This window comes from Leuresthes tenuis, unplaced genomic scaffold, assembly GCF_036924035.1.
Source record: "Leuresthes tenuis unplaced genomic scaffold, fLeuTen1.0.hap1 SCAF_7, whole genome shotgun sequence".
NCBI lineage: Eukaryota > Metazoa > Chordata > Actinopteri > Atheriniformes > Atherinopsidae > Leuresthes > Leuresthes tenuis.
The window spans coordinates 25,472,093-25,488,663 of record NW_027325361.1 but is presented as its reverse complement, the minus strand read 5'-3'; the positions used below and the strand labels follow the sequence as shown (position 1 = coordinate 25,488,663).

General features: G+C 37.3%; 1 protein-coding gene across 1 annotated transcript in view; it reads left to right on the top strand.

The window, feature by feature from the left end:
* Nucleotides 1–8,031: 8,031 nt before the first annotated feature.
* The window catches only part of LOC140312348 (uncharacterized), an 84,741-nt gene continuing 76,201 nt past the window's right edge, over nt 8,032–16,571 (top strand). The window contains exons 1-2 of the mRNA XM_072390153.1: nt 8,032–8,347; nt 15,517–15,638. Of these exons, the coding sequence (XP_072246254.1) occupies nt 8,290–8,347; nt 15,517–15,638 (180 nt within the window). The 5' untranslated portion in view covers nt 8,032–8,289. The remainder of the gene's footprint in view (nt 8,348–15,516; nt 15,639–16,571) is intronic.

Sequence of the window (16,571 nt, the reverse complement as noted above, 5' to 3'; positions counted from 1 at the left end):
TTACGACCAGTATTGAGTCCCATATTTAGAAGACCTCTCTTCACTTCTACCACAGGAACCAGGGACTTTCTGGGGATTCTTTTCTTGACACCCTCTGTTTTGACTGCAGGAATCAAGGGATATACAGAATGTTTGGGGGAAAATTTCAGCTCTGGCTGGGAGTTGGCACCATTGAGACTAACCTGAACCATTGTGTTGGAGCTTTCAGTAATGAAATTTGTAACATAGAAAGATTTTTATTTGATACGGCTGAAGCACTTTTCCTTGTTTGCAGGCCGCTCTGGTTAAGCGGTGCATCGTCCCCGCTATAGCAGACAACAGAGGTAATCATGGTTGTGATAAAGATGTGATTTACATTAAGAAAACGTTAACCTCCAGATATCTTACAGCATTCATGCCCTAAGGCACAGATAAAAAACGATTTTGAGTTGATTCAATTGAACTTCCTGTTTTTACTGTAGGCTTTACTGCGGGGACAAACACTGACTCGGTAGAGCAACACACTTCAGCAGACTTGCTTTGCATAATTTACCCTGAACCTTAGACCTGGAAAATGCAACAGGCCCAGGGCTGAAACAATCTTTTAGCTCCTGAGTAAAAAATGGTGAAGCCCATGTAAGTTCTGCATACTGTTGGTCAAAATGCACCTTGAGGCATTTTCTTAACGTAAAAGATTTATTTGTAGATTAATTTAGTTTTATTACAGCAGGCATCTCTATGTTTAATCTGAAAATAAAACAGAGATAAAATAGGAATAGGTAAGGCTCAGAGCAAAGACATAAATAAATAAATAAATATAAAACAAAGGTAACGTGTCAAACACTTTGGCCAATACAGGTAAAAAAAATATTCAAGGGTCCATCTGGAAAGTCAGAAATGAAACACTTAATTCTCTTTAACAACCTGCTCACTGGTTTACCACTCTGCTCTTCTTTACGACAGCTAATTAGGCTGCTTTTATAACCAGGTTTACTTAACTCTGTCATGCAAGGATAAATTACCATTTTGCACTTCTCACTTAATCATTTTAATTACCATAGGCAATTTATCAGGCTGTCTTCAGGCCATGAATAATTGGAAATATCATTAGATGAGAAAACACACAGTATATCAGCATCCACTGCATTTATGAAAAAAAGTTTTATTTTAGTCACTTTAGAACTTTATGTTGAAATGTTTCACATTTAACTATTTAAACTTTAAAGCGACAGAAGGCTCGCTCTTCAGTAGGTTTATGCAGTTTAATGTTTGTGTGCATTTGGGGTGTGTTGGCTGGTCTGCGATTGTATCTTGTCAGACCTCTAAAGTGGCTCTTGCATTTTGCTGGAATAAATTTATTTTTCATTCTTTGGTACTTGCGACATTTGTGACCAAATATAGCTCCTGTGGGCCAATAAGAAGGAGAAAGTATCTAAAAGATTATTGTAAAAGAGTTTCATGTGATCATCTGAAACCAAAAGTGACAATTTTGTGGCATTTTACAGTAAAAATTATGTCAACAGATACTTAGATTTATTTCATTCCTGCAGTTAGAACATAAGATCTTAAGATCGAACCATACACGATGTATAAGACTTGATGTTTATAACTGTACAAAATTTACTGTAAATAAAAACAGGACAATTATTTATTTTCCATCTGTACAGTGTGAATTTGAGCTGCAAAATTCTATTTAGTTTGCAGTGAGTTGGTGAATTGGTTGTAAAAAGAAAATCTTCTCCGTAGATCATATGCATATTTCCACAAATATTTCCTCACACAATGGCTCACTCAAGTCAGTAATTCAGGTCGTCAACTTGACAAAGGAACATAATTTCACGTTGTAGTTGTTTGGGAGTGAAGAAGCAAACATACATAAATACCCATTTTAAAAAAGATAAAACATTTGCATAAAAAGAATTGAAAGTTCTGGAGGACAAAGTGGTCCAAAGTAGAGATTGTGCAGTTTAGGCTGAGGCGTAGCTGTCGGTGCTAACATCTGTACAGCTGCACAAAGAAACAGCTCTCTAGAATCATGCAGTGGCATTGAACATGCAAGATACTATGTTTTAACATAACTCTCATGTAATTGTCTTGCTTAATTTAGTTCTATTTAGCTAATCATTGTCTTCTAATTCCATGTGTAATTTTTGTAATACTTGATATTATGATAGTAGAAGTGTTGAATTTTCATTTTCCATGAGAGCGTAACAGACAGTAATGCTTAGTAATGATATATTGTCATATCATATTGATTTAGATCATTTTCCAGATTTTTTTTGTCTTTATATTTTTTAAACTGGATCTGATGAATATTATATTAAAAAATGCAGCTTTTCATGACCGACGTTTTTTTTTGTTCTCACTGACAGCAGGTGTGTACTCCTTAGCAGGTTTTGATATTTGGGTGCTAAAAAGATTTTTTAACCTGTTAATACATGTCAGCATTTACAGAAACTACATACCCACAAAACTACGTGTGAACAAAAAATTGCACGTCCTAGACAATATTGACTGGTTAAGTTTAGACCAAACACATGTTGAGGGCTGTCCCAGGCACCTCTCACTGGCTGCAGTGCTCCCTGAAATACCCCCGTGCTAACATGCTGTGTCTTACTGAGAGGACTGAAGATTAGCATGTGACATGACAGATTACATTAAATCATGTCTGTGCTGTACTTTATGACATTAGCCTCTTAGCCCAGGCATACAGATGCATGCAAATGCTCCTCCAAACCCTCTTATTTAAATCTGCTGCATGACATGGCACCTTTGATATGATTATTAGTCATCTAAGCGACTTGACTTCATCCTTATCAAATAGGAGGTGTCAGCGAAGGTGAGAAATGATGGCTACTTTGAACACAAACCTTGACAAGCTGCAGCAAAATGCTGAGAAGCACACGGATGTCTCGAAATGTTGTACAGCTAAGAATTTCCACATGATGAGTTTTGCTCTACTCACTTTATTTCCTGTTTTAAAATCCAAACAGGAAGCAGCACGACCTACTCAAATATAAAAGAAGAAATCTGTTGAGAATGTGGCTGTTCATTTCATGCTGTCCAACTCATTAGTAACAGAAGTCAGTCTGTCTCAGTCATAATGGCTGCCCAGATGGCTTTCCAATCTGCCCCATGTAAAGAGTGAATCATGATAATAACACATAATCTGCTGTTTAACACATGCCTTTGCTTCAGTTTTAAAAAAAAATGACTCACTGAGAGTTTCACAAAAAATCAAGCTCAACCTTTTTAGATCTAAAAGTTGCACAGAGATTGAGAGTTGTCACACAGTCTGAAAGACTTCACTGATGATATGTCACCCTCATTCCACACACACACACACACACACACACACAGTGTTTGTATTTAAGGATACCCACATTCTGCTGCTCTTAAGGGAGATAGGAGTTGTAGACACTTCTCTCCAATTATTCCCAGTATCTCTGGAGAAGCCCCCAACACCACTTGTATGTCTTGTCTGGACTCTGTGGTCTTTAATCTTAATTATGAAGCTATCATTACAGCATGAACCCTGGGCTGCCAACAGAGGAGCCCTGGGCTCATCTGCTCCGAATCAATCAAACTAAGTTCTGCACTGGAGGACTTCTTCCTTTTTTTTCAGTCAGGTCATTTTGATTCTCCCTTATCTCATTTTCATAATTATGCTAGTTTTTTCTCTAATGGTGTGAAAATGCTATGCCTCCTGAAGCTGTACACGGTCAACTCTGAATATTTAAACTGTTACCTTTTTTAACATTACTTTGCTGTAGCACTGTGACTATAGATAGACATATTTATTTTTCAGTTGCAAGCAAAGCTTTTCTGAGTAATACAAAAGATCAGAATGTGTTCCCTGTAGTGCTTGTTAAGCCTCATTAATAGAGGAGAATGAGAGAAGAACAAAAATCACTCCAGCGATTTATTGTTTATTTAAAGGTGTGAGATATGGAGTTATGTGTCTGCCAAACACCCTCACTCACACTCAAATTGTCAGCTTCTGCTGCAAATCAGGGCAGTGAAATTGGACGACAGAGAGAAAGCTGGCAAGAGCCAGCTGACAACTTAAAGCTGTGATCAAGTGGAATGATCAAAGGCATTCAGTACTCCATTTAGAGGTACGGCGTATGACTGTGTGGTCGGGGTGATAGTGTCAGGAGGCTTATTCAAAATCAAACTACAAATTAAAATTAATTTGACACACATCCCCGGTGTAGATTTAGTCTTTCAGAGGTACCTGGTCAAAACTGTACCCTCCATGAAGAGTAATCTTATATTTTATTTCTATTCTGTTGTGACAGCACCTAAATCAGTTCTTGATGAAATGTCGTTGTGTTAATTTTGTTGATGTAATATATGTGTAGACGTGTACTGAAAATAGTAATATGACAGCAGTTTCAGGGCACACAAGCTATTAATCAGCTTGGGTGGGGTAATGTTTGTTAGCAGCTGTTAAGTCCCATCTGTGATTTTAGGACTCCTTGTGTTACTCTGTGTATTGATTTAAATAAAGATCAACTCACATTGTTTCTGAAAAATGTCTTTTGTGTACAGTCACACCCAAAGATTCAGTGTAGTCACATTCAAAACATATTATTTAAGCCTCATGTAATGTTGACATAACGGTTTACAGTATATATAGAAATGCTACATCTAATGCTAGCTAAACTCTGTATTTATATTGGGACAAACACAACATTTAGAGGACCTGAAAATAACTGCATTTTGACTGCAAGAATCTCCCCCAGAGACTTCTTTAGGGTCTCGATCACTTCAAGTGTAGTAACATGTAGCATAATATAAGGTTTTTGAAAAAATAGGTCTCATTGCTATAATAACAATTAAACATGATTTACTACCAGAGTTTTGTACACCTAAAAAGTAATAACTTGGCAGTTATGTGGAAATCAGTATTGTCTCCTTTACTGTACAGACCATTGGAGTGGAGCCCCTTCCCCATGTTGGGTAAAATGACACAAAAGTGAGAAGAAAAAGATTGTTCACTGCTTAGGATCCCTACATTTTCTTCCAAATCCTTTTGTCACATGACATATATTAAAATTATTGGTAACTTTTAAAGATACAAATTTGTATCAAATAATATGTACATACTTGGTGAACAACACAAGAAGCAAGTTGCTCTTTAAATCATCACTTGACAACCGTAATGTATGTACTCCTTGTGAGGATTTCTGTTGTGAATTGGGGTCATATAAATAAAGTCATGTATTTTTTTTATAAGGGGCATATAAGTGAGTAGCAAGCTACTGCCAAAGGAATTATTCAACCAGAGGTCTGAAGTATAGACTCAGTTTTTCTACCTATTCCAACAACAGTGGTACCATTTCATTTCATTCTACAAAAGAGTTTAACTCAAAATTACATCTCTATCTGCAGCACTAATCAACCTATATTTTCTTTTTCTGAGCTACTGAGAGAGAACATATGCACTTGCAGTGGAGAAACTCAAGAAATCCTTTACAAAGACAACCTCTAAGTAATTTCATTCATCATTAAAGAAGACGAAATCAAAGAAGATGAAGTGAGCTTTTCAACTTTTAACAGGCGGTGCAGGTATAGAATTACTTCCCACTGTCCGTGCCGACTAGTCATAGCACAAAGGGAATTGAACCTGACAAGAGAGTATCAGACAGAGAAGATTATGTGGAGTTCACAGGTCAAATTTCTTTCATGCTAAAACCCTCCAGAATACCTTTTTACTGCTGCCTGGGAGGAAGCAAAAGCCTCGGTTTAACGCGATAGAACTGACGTTCTTATTGCCTTTAAAATATGCAAAGCAGCATATGCTAACATTAACCACTGCCTACATTATTTATCCCCCTGAAAAGTGTTTTATCAGCACTAGGCCTGCTTTATTTTACTTTGAAATATTCTAATTAGCGCAGAACTAAAATATCCACTGTGCAAAGCAGAGCAGGGCTCTTTAACAAATGATTTTCAAATTAGAATCTAAATTCTTACTTGCTTTTTTAAATAAAGTTTGGTCTACTGCAAAATTCTATGGGACTGCAATTATTTTTAAAGGAATTGCCAAAGACTAAACTAGACCCCCCCCAAAAAATGCAGATTTAGTTTTAGTCCACTGAGATACTATATTTGGTTCTAAATGAGTAACAGATGAAGCTGATGAGACAACACAAAAGAGCCTTTAATGATCATTTTTTACCATGAGAGTGTATATGTGAATTTTGATATTTCTACATTTCTGTGTGATGCAATAACTTTATTTAATAAATGTTGTTCCATCTTGAGGAATCATGTCCTGTATAGTGTTGATTTGTCACAAATTACTTTGCATACCTTTCTCCATCTTTGCTGGCTGTTTTTTTCCTACAATGCTAACTTTATTTACATAGCAAGAGGTTTTAGAAGGAAAAGCTTTTACTCTGGTTTATATTGGCCATGAAACTTCATACTTACTAAATACTAAGATGCCGCTCCTTGCTTTTTAACACTCAACAGTTTACCCCACCCTTTATTCCCCACCACCCATTGCAAATTTGATCTGGTATGTGACTGCTAATTTATCCTTTCAATGCATGATATCCTGTCATCTACGCATTTGTCCCTGACTTTTTCTAATCTGAGATAATCCCAGTCAAATCCTTTGATTGTATGTTTGGACCAGATCCATCTCTAAAGAAGCAATTTAATGGGCTTCATGGCACTTGGTATAAAGTCATTTATCTAGTGGATTGGATGTGAATGCTTGTTTTAATAAGTGCTCTTCATGAATAGACGGAGAGCCATTTAATTAGCCGACGTGAAAAAAACTCATCCTCACAACTTCTCCAAGGTTTCTTTTATTTTTTTTATTTGCAGCTTGGGGCCTTGTTATAAAAGGTCTGTGTGTCCACAGATTTCTATATTAATGGAGTAAACTGAGAGACCATCTGAAAGTAAGAAATCCTGCACAATAAAGTGATATAAACACTAATGGTCTTGGTATGAATATTACACATCTCCAATTATACATTATCAGCCAAAAACAGAGTCTTTAGTCAGCTAAAGACTCTGTAAGCTAATTCTTTCACTCGTAAAATTGATTGGTCGCCTGCTTGAAATGCATGATAATGTTAGAAACAGTGGATCAACAATGCATTCATCGCAGATTTGTTCATCTTTTTAATCTGTTAAGTCTTTCCCAAATGAATTTTTTTTGTGCGTGTAGCACTAATGTTACAATAACAACAGTGATGTCTGTGAATGTGCTCAAGTTTTCACAGTTTTGTTACATTCATAAAAAGGCATCACAAAATACATCTCAAAGTATGTTAATGTGAATGCATCTTCCAATCACAACCAATCAAAATCTGATCCTGACTTTGTTTTCCTACTTGTTGTCCACCTGCTCACAAGCATTTGACTGCACACTAGAGCAAGAATTAGTTTGTCAATGTGAAAAAATTAGCTCACAAGTCACTCATCAGTGTGTGACAGAGGAGAAAAAGTGCAGCATGAATGGAGGATAAATATATAGAACAAGAAGTGTTTGCGTTAATTGATGATTGAGAAATACATTACAGAGAACTGAGTCGAACATAGATATGGCTAAAAGGTGTGATATAAATGTGGACCAATTACAATTTCACTGCCATAGCTCTAGTTCAGAAAAAATAGCTGAGGGAACAAACAACTACTACAAACTGTTGCTTTCCACCGAAGAACTTTCCAATGAAGCCCTCATACAAAATGTTATAAGATGTGCTGGGAAATTCCAGAATCTATTAGTCATTTCTCATCAGTGACTGTGTGTGTGGGTCGTTGCAACACATCATTGTTTAGAGGACAGCACACTCTCAAACTACTTTCTCAAACGTCAGTATGAAACATTTCCAAACTTTTTTACTTTAAACAACCAAAAACATTCTTTGTGTCAGGTTTGTAAAACAATCTATCTGTGCAGTGTGTTAGAATCATCTGTGTACTGCCCTAAACATCTGTTTTTAGACAGAGACTGCACCAAGTTGACTGCGTTTTCCTTTTTTTTTGTCCCCCTTATGTGGCTTCCTGCCCTGACGTGCCGAGCTGCACAGCTGTGATTGGCTGCTCTCTTTCACAACTTCCGTACCAATGAAAACAGAACTGTCAGCTGACAGTGAGCGCAGTAGAAGAGCAGTTATGCTGCTATAAAAATCTGTTTTGACACATTAATTTATCCTTAGACCTTCGTGAATCTGCAACAAGAGGAAAGAAAGGCATATTGACAGGAAGTGGAGGGAACTACTGGTATCTGAAAATATTCCGAAGGGGGGAAGAAGAAGTTCTCTTTTGACAAAGAGTGAGAACATGGGCAGTGAGTACCAACCACTGTCTTCTGCAGAGTCGGGCATAAGTTTGTTTCTAGGTATGTACTGCTTCTTGAAGTCTGGTTGCCATTTCAAGAAGAACATGCCATTTATCACACTTTATGACTGATTTTGATATGCACTAAATAGATTGTTTGCTGGATTATTTTCATCCTTTTTCTTTAAAAGTTGATTGAAGAAATTGATTGAGTTCTTCCTGACTGTACCATCTCATCTTCCACTAAGATGGTACAGTCTTGAGTCTGCAGCCAGTTTCGTCTGATTCCAAAGTGAAAGTAAACTAACTGTGTTTATCCACAGCAAAAAGGGCTGTGTTCAAGGGATATGATAGTGAAAGCCATTCATGTACTTCTTGATTTCTAAACCTAATCATTTGTGAGATACGGTGAAGTTGAAAAGTGAAAGAACTTCAAAAAGATATCGGTTCTAATGGGGCTCAAACTTGAGTCTTTTGCATGGCAGTCAGTGAATAAATGACAGGAACCATCACCTCTTACCCCCCTTTTATTTTCACATAATGCAAAACATATTCATGTCAGAATTTTTCAAAGCAAACACAAGCAAGTAACTCTTTTTGGAGTCGTGAAATTCCTATATTGCCATTCTTTAGTCTTTCCTGTGAAACTGTGAAATTTTCCAATGTTACGCCGACTGAAGTGAGGCTGTGTTGCTACAGCCCATCTTATGACGCATTTCAGAATCAGAGGGAATAGTCATGAGAGTACATCGTTTCACAACACTCTCAGATGGAAAGCAGCAATCATTCTGACCATTGAATATTGGTGTCTAAGTTATCTGAGGTATAATTTATTTATGTCAAATTATTTTTTTCGACGTCCATCTAATGAGATTGAAGCATAGGTGTAAAAAACTTGAACTTGAGTCCATAGTTACAAAGAAATACTTTGATGCATAATGTATCATGTTTTGTTTTTAACCATTTATCTTTTGATTCTTGAGCTGAATTGATTGTGAAGTTTCTCTCACTCTTTTTTTTAATCTTACCAGGGCTTAAAAAAATCTTACATGGAAAACAAGAGCAGTCACTTATTGAGGAATTTTATGATAAGAAAAGTTCAATAGCAAAAATCACGACGCTTCTTTCTATCAGCTTACCAATAATGATTGCACCTTTGTGTGTTTTGTGTATGTGGGGATGCTATCAGTATAACTGGTATACTCTCCAAGAGTCTGTGAACAGTGCTGTGAAATCTCTACATGTCCTATTTTTTCTTACTTGTGGTCAAAACACTCAAGGATACATAATTTGTTGCTGCCTATTTAAACAAGTGTTCTTTTAGAAATATGCACTTTGCTTAGATGAACAGAAGCTGTTAAAAGTATACTAAAAAAAGATTTGTATAATGAACACAGTGGATTTAATGGATCAAATTTCCTCACATTGGTTGGGTCAACATAATGTTCACTGAAACAAAATAGGAGCTAGTTGTATAAACAAGTTATTTGTCTACGTTTCTCCTGTCAGTCTTGTTGAATGAGTGAAATCAGAATGAAATCACGAGGGATATAATTAAACCCCATAAAACCCCCCAGGTTCATTCAACAGCTAATATAACATAGTCTTGTTAACAGACTGGTGGAGTTTTTTTAGACAATAAGCACAAAGTCATCCATGAATGGATGAGTTCCTTTGAATTGATTTGATCGCTCAAAGTTAATTTAGCAATCATTGCAATGGTGGAGGGATGCTGCTGGCTTCCACACACAGGTGCCTAACTCACATTCTTATATGCACCACATTCTTAAAATGTTTGAGCAATAATGACCCACAATATCGCTTTGTAAGCTACATCAACTCATAAGCTAACATAAAGAGACAAACCCACAACCAGCCACGAAGAAACCCAAGTAACATGAATGTGTTTCTATTGTATCACTGTCATCCTGCTTTGTTGAAATGATAAAAGCTGCACATGATATCATGTGAGACATGCTGGAATTTGATTTCACATTTGGACAAAGTTGTTGTCTTACATTGGAAGGACCCTAGGTTTTACATCTGTTTTGTATATGAACAAGGCAAGTCACCAGAATGATTTATTTTATAAATAAGTGTGGGACTAAGTCCAATACGAAATATATCTTATAGATCACAACTGCAGTGTAGATGTGGAATCTAACAGATTCATTACCGAAGTCGAAACTATGACTCCCAGTATTTTGATTCTGTGAAACTCCAAATTAATCTTGCTTTTGTATTCATATCCCATTTATTTCTAATTTTGTTATTATGATATAAGTGGTTTGCAGTGGATAGAGAGACTTTTTGGGATTTTGGAAGCTTTGAGTCAGTCTTGTGACAGAAAAGGTTCAGGTATGGCCCCACTGCTTTCTACAAATTGTGAGTTTATTCTTGTCAAACATCAAATAAGTTAGCTGAGCATTAAAAGTTTAGTTGGTAAAATAGTAATTCCTGCTTCTGTTTAGTATTTACTGTCAGCTTGCAAGTCCCCCAAATCCCTCCCTCTCTCTCCATTGTAGCCAGATGGTTGTCACACAAGCAGGTCCTCTCCCAGACCATGCTGATTTCCCATCATTCTTTTGTTAATGAGGTCATTAGCAACGCAACAGACAATTAAATTATCCAAATCTGGCATTTTCCTCACTTATTCACTTGTTTACTTTTTACTGCACTGTACAGTTTTCCAAATACATCAAATGACCCTGCACAGTGTGAGTGTATCTGTTGAAATGAGGCCTTCTATGCTTGTGCCATCTTCCATCCTGCGATTACTGTGATTCTGAGCTGTAGTGAATTAGAGAAAGTCACTGACACGCGCCTGCAACTAAAACCAAGTCCAGACAGTCAAGTAGCATAAACAGAGCTCTTGACAGAGTTGGTGTTGGTACAGTCTCATCAGCGATAACTCTATGGAAAGAGTGCAGCCTGGAGCTGCTGTTGCTGCTGCACAGAGGAAGTTTTGTTAGCTGTTAAATCGTGCAGAGCGGGAGACTTCAGCCAGTTAGTCGAGCATTCTCCTTTGTGTGAAACACTGCTGAACACTGACACTGCTGACAGTTAATTATGGGAGTCACAGATCATACCGGCATGTCAGCCCGACTACGATTGACATGCCGCATGTTTACATCTCTGTTGTAATGTTATTTTCTCGTTATTTTCTCAGCAGCAGTGCTGTTATTTAGTTGCAGAAGTGCCTCAGGGCTTGCCATAATGATTGTAAAAGCAGCACAGATTCAGGGGAGTGAAACATTAAAAGGGACTTCTGGGTATAATTGGATAACCTGCCATCACAGTAACTTTGCAAATATTTTAGATCAGGCTGCTGAAACCTGCACATTCCCCAGTTAGATAGTCTGTCATTCTCTATAGGTATGTCTCTACATGGCTCCACTATTCTCTCCATAACTCCTCAATACATACAAAGTTATTCTGACAATGACTCAAAACCAACTAAACTTCATATTAAGTTAGATGGGCAGACATAAAAACAAGCAAACATATTAATTTTGACACTTTAGTATGTTGGAAGTGCGTCATTGGAAGTTGCACTCCAGGTGGTTGGTGTCAGGAAGGGGGAGAAAAAGCAACATTCACACATTCATCTTAGAATGCCAGATTTAGAACGAAACAAAAAAAAAAAGTTGAAATATTTTTCACAGCTTGTCTCAAACACATTAAAGCTGAGAGAGATATATGCCTGGTCAGTAATAAAATATGCTTACACAGATTGTGATGGCTTCCATTAAAAACCCAGCCTTTGATTAAAACATTTTTCATCTGAAGATAGTTTTTCACCTGAAGCAATGCAGTTCAACAAGAAGCCCAGAAGAGACAGGAGCTTCTGAGGCAGCAGTTCATCCCCCATACACAGATGACAGTGAGTCCTATCTGCTGTCTCCCAGAGTTTTTATGGGATGAAACCAGTAAATCTGGCTTCTAGCTATACCGTCCAATATTTAACTTCAAAGCTGCTTCTTGGGAATCTTTGCTGGAAAAAAATTATTGCCAAAGTTTACTGTTAAATCAGAGGTGCTGATTGCAGCACAATGAAGCAGAAAAGAACAGCTGAATCATGTGGGTAACGTCAGCCAGGACCACATGTCAAATCTCACTCATGATGTATTCCACTCTTTCATGTCTATATCCACTCCTAAATGAACCAGTTACGATCATTTCTCTGCAAGACATTAAGCATTCTTTGAAGGGATATTTCAATTTGTGGTCTACTAGTGAGTAGTCACAGTGCTCTCAGTTTGGAGAATGATAAACAAAGGCTGACATTCGAGCTTAGCTAAAAGCAACTCAGAAAGTGGTCATGAAGAGAGCAACCCCCCCCCCCCCCCCCCCAAAAAAAAATAGTGAAACCTCAAAAAATGTCATAGCAGTTCCCCTGACCTCTAAACTCTCCAGATACCAATATGTTGGGATCTGATGGCATCCGGGTGAAGCTAACCCAATATACAAGACCCTCCCCCACAACCCACAGGGCCCAAAGGATCCTTTGCTGTGGTTGTGATGCCAAACAGTCCAGGACACCTGCAGATGCTCTTTGGCCATGCCTTGACTTGGCAGGATGAGGACAGCACGTTCTATATTAGGCAGGTAGTCATATTGTTATGACTGATCGATGTATGTCACCAAGTGAGATGCATCTTAAAAGGAAATGAGTGTGGGAATCATAGTCATTTTGGAGCATTTTTAGTAAAATTGCAAGATTTTATGCAAAAGAAAAAAGACTCAATAAAGCCCAAACAGCAGCATTGTTTTTCTTGACCTAGGGTTAACATAGTGTATCAGATTAGAATTCTTGGGCACAATCAGCATAACATATAATTTTATACCAAGGGCACATGACCCAGATGATCAGATGTTATCATCCAGGTAAACACTGCATTTAAATATCTGGTGTGAAAAAAAAAAAAGCTTTTTTATGTGTATAATCTCATACATACTTGACCACTATAGGTTACAGGGACGAAAACCGGGATGAATGGCACAGTATGTGGCACTTAGGAGTGCACTTATTAACATATATGTATATATATGTACATCTTCTTTTTTTGCTTACATTTTTTTTTAGTTCATGAAAAGAACATCATGGAGAATGTAGAGCTGTCACTCACACACACAGTGAGAAAATGATCACCTGGCTCTGCAGTTCAGCTCAGTTTAGTGTTTTTGCGAATTTGAGATCTGAGACCACTAATTTGGTTTTATGGCCCCAGCTTGTTTTGTTTCTGACTCACTCCTCCTTATGACTGATGAATGCTACCTGCCCACACTGCAAAGTTAGCTACAAGCTGATAAACATTGTGGAAGCTGCAGAGAGAAAGACTTTTCTTGCAGGAATCACTGAAGTTAAAGATGGGTTAGCTCGTTTCCATCACAATGGTTATATTGCTTTATAGTGTAAATATTACCACTTTGTGTTATCTGTTAATGCTATATTCTGTATGAGACTAAAAATATCCATTTTTAGAGGCTTTAAGGTATAGTAGTTACACTTGCATTTGTCTTAACTCAATGCCTCTGTAGTTTTGTTTTCTTACAGAACATTTTCATGTCAAATAAAACAAGTTGAAGTACAATCTCAGTTGTAATGCTATGATATATGTTAGCTTTAAATCAAGCAGTCATCTGATTAGATACATGTTGCGAATTGTTATTTTACATTTCAGCAAGACACGGAGTTGCCTCGTGGTTTGCGTCCACAGGTAGTAGTTTTTGCCCTGGAAGAACGCATGTCCTTCTTTTTTCACAGCACTCCTTTCTCAAGCTTATTGTTGCAAGTTGACATAAACCTTCTTCAGTATCAGTCAGTATCAGTTTATATCAGAAGTTCTGCAAATATCTTGATTACGATTGTTCAGAAAGAGAGAGATGATAATGATGAGCATGTAGTTTCAACTTACTTTTGCCAACAAAAAAAACAGAACATCCACCTCTGTCAACACTGAACTCAATTTGATTTGTATGGAAAAAGATGTGGCTTCATGATAATGCTTTTCTTTCCCTGCTTTGTTCTGTACACACAGCAACTTTTTTTTCTGCTATGCACACACAGATGATACATGAGGATTTTGGAATTCATTATGTTGTCTCAGGACATCTCAACAAAGAAGAAACTTCCTGATTAGGGAAACAGCTCGTTCTACCTGCTGAGCCACAGCTGCCAATATGTCAAACCTGGAGAATCTATAAGATGTGAAGTTAGTCTTACAGTGTAGTTTACTGTTAAGAAACACAGATTTAAATAGAACTGATAATCCAAACTTTCCACATAATGGAAGGCATCAAACAGTGCCTCTTACTCCAATGAGTTTAAGGAAAACAGTAGGGGTCATTTGTATGCTTCAGTGTTGTGTGTGCTAAAGGATAAATATGCTAAAGGAGACAATAAAGAAAGCATTGAAGCTTCTTTCCTTTTAGCTTTCAGAGAATTCAGCCAGCTCGTTTGATGGCTTCTCCTTACTTCCTGGTCATGTGGCTCAGTTAGGAAACTTTCTTGGCAACAAAGACCATTTGGCCACAGCCTTGGTCTTCTCACAGCCAGAAATGACTACATTTGCAAAAAAAGTGGTGCTAGAGGGTGAACATTGGCTTCATGTCCTAAACCTTATGTCTATGTCCGTCTTTGATATAGTCTGTGTTTTATTTCCTGTGGTTTTCTGTTATTTAAAATGTCAGATTAACAATCAGAACTATGGTGCAGCAATTGTGTAAAATTACCCTGGAAAGCTTTATGCTTTGATCCTTTTATTACAGAAATGTTAAAAATACTTTGGTTTGCAATTACATTTTCTGCACAGGCTGGTACTTATATATTCTTAAGCTTGAATTAAAAACAGGTATTTGTCATCATAAGGGTGTTAATCAAAAATAACACTAATGATAGCAAAATTAGTGAAATGATGAGACTCTTCTGGTAGGTAAAAAAAAAGATAAAATTCCTTTTGCACGGCACCATGTTTTACTGTGAGTAATGTCAGTCTATTGCAATCACCTTTAAGCCCTGATTCACTTTGCCACATCCCTGCTGGGAACAAAATAAATGTGTATTGCTCAGGGGACCTGTAAAAGTGTGTGCATTTAATGGTGTAATAGGGAAAAGGCAGCAGCATACTTGTGAGACTATTTGATATGGATCTTAACAAAAATCGAGGATTAGCCTTTGATTCAGAATGAAACCATTCATAACCTCTATCTTCTCCTGTTCTTCGACAGAGATGTCAGAGTGCTTTATATGCAGGGATGGTGAACTTAAAACCAGCAACCCACTGAAGAATTTCTGTGACTGCAAGAATTTACTTGCCCATCACGTGTGTCTATCTGCATGGATCCAGAGGGTAAGAGAGACTTTGCATGTATGGAGCATTGATTTTTTAATTTCAGCCTGGCTGTTTTTCTTCATCAGCCACTTGTCAAAATGTGAAGGGGGACACATCTGTGCTGGATTTCTAACAGTGAATAAATGCATTTGCCTTCTTAGAATTCCTTATTGAGACAAAACATTGCTGCCTAATGAGCTACATTTCAAATAGCAATACCAATTACTTTTAATGAGGGTTGCTAACAATGATAACGCATCAGAGGCTCAGACACTGATAATAGACTGGCAGAGATCCAGGAGGCTATCATGCACCCGACACCTGTCACCTACTGCAGAACAACTCATTAACATCTGTAGTCCTCCTTGAACCAGCAGTTGTACTAATATAGTAGTTAGTGAGGTGGTGTTTTTCCTCTAACACATCCAAAAGTCTTGTCATGCTCTTTTTAGTTGTTAAATTGTAACATTTCCAAGGCGGAGGTGCATTTCTTGTCCTGTTCAAGAATGATTCTCATTGCTGCTCGTGTTAATTTCTTATTCTACCATTAATTCTTACCAAAGAACGTCTTATTACTACTGTGTCTTTTCCGTGAAATAAATTCTAAAAAGTGGGTGCAGAGGTGTGTTGATGTGAAAATGTAAATTTAGCATCTGACAGAGGTAATGAACCTCCTCTGTATGAAATGACTTCTGATGTCATATGACATGAAAGTGCACTTTAGAAGCTTCTTACTTTCTTTGGGCAGATTTAGTGATGCACTGTTCATTTTTATAACATAATGTGATAACTGTCCAACTGCGTCCTTAGAGCAGCAGTCACATTATGGTTCTATAAATGCTGGTTCTGATGCCTCAATAGTAAAGGACTCAAATGAGTGAATTTTCTCCCTTTAGACCTTTTTTATGGCATTTTGACCCATAGGAGGAAATTCTCTCTGTTCCACAAGCT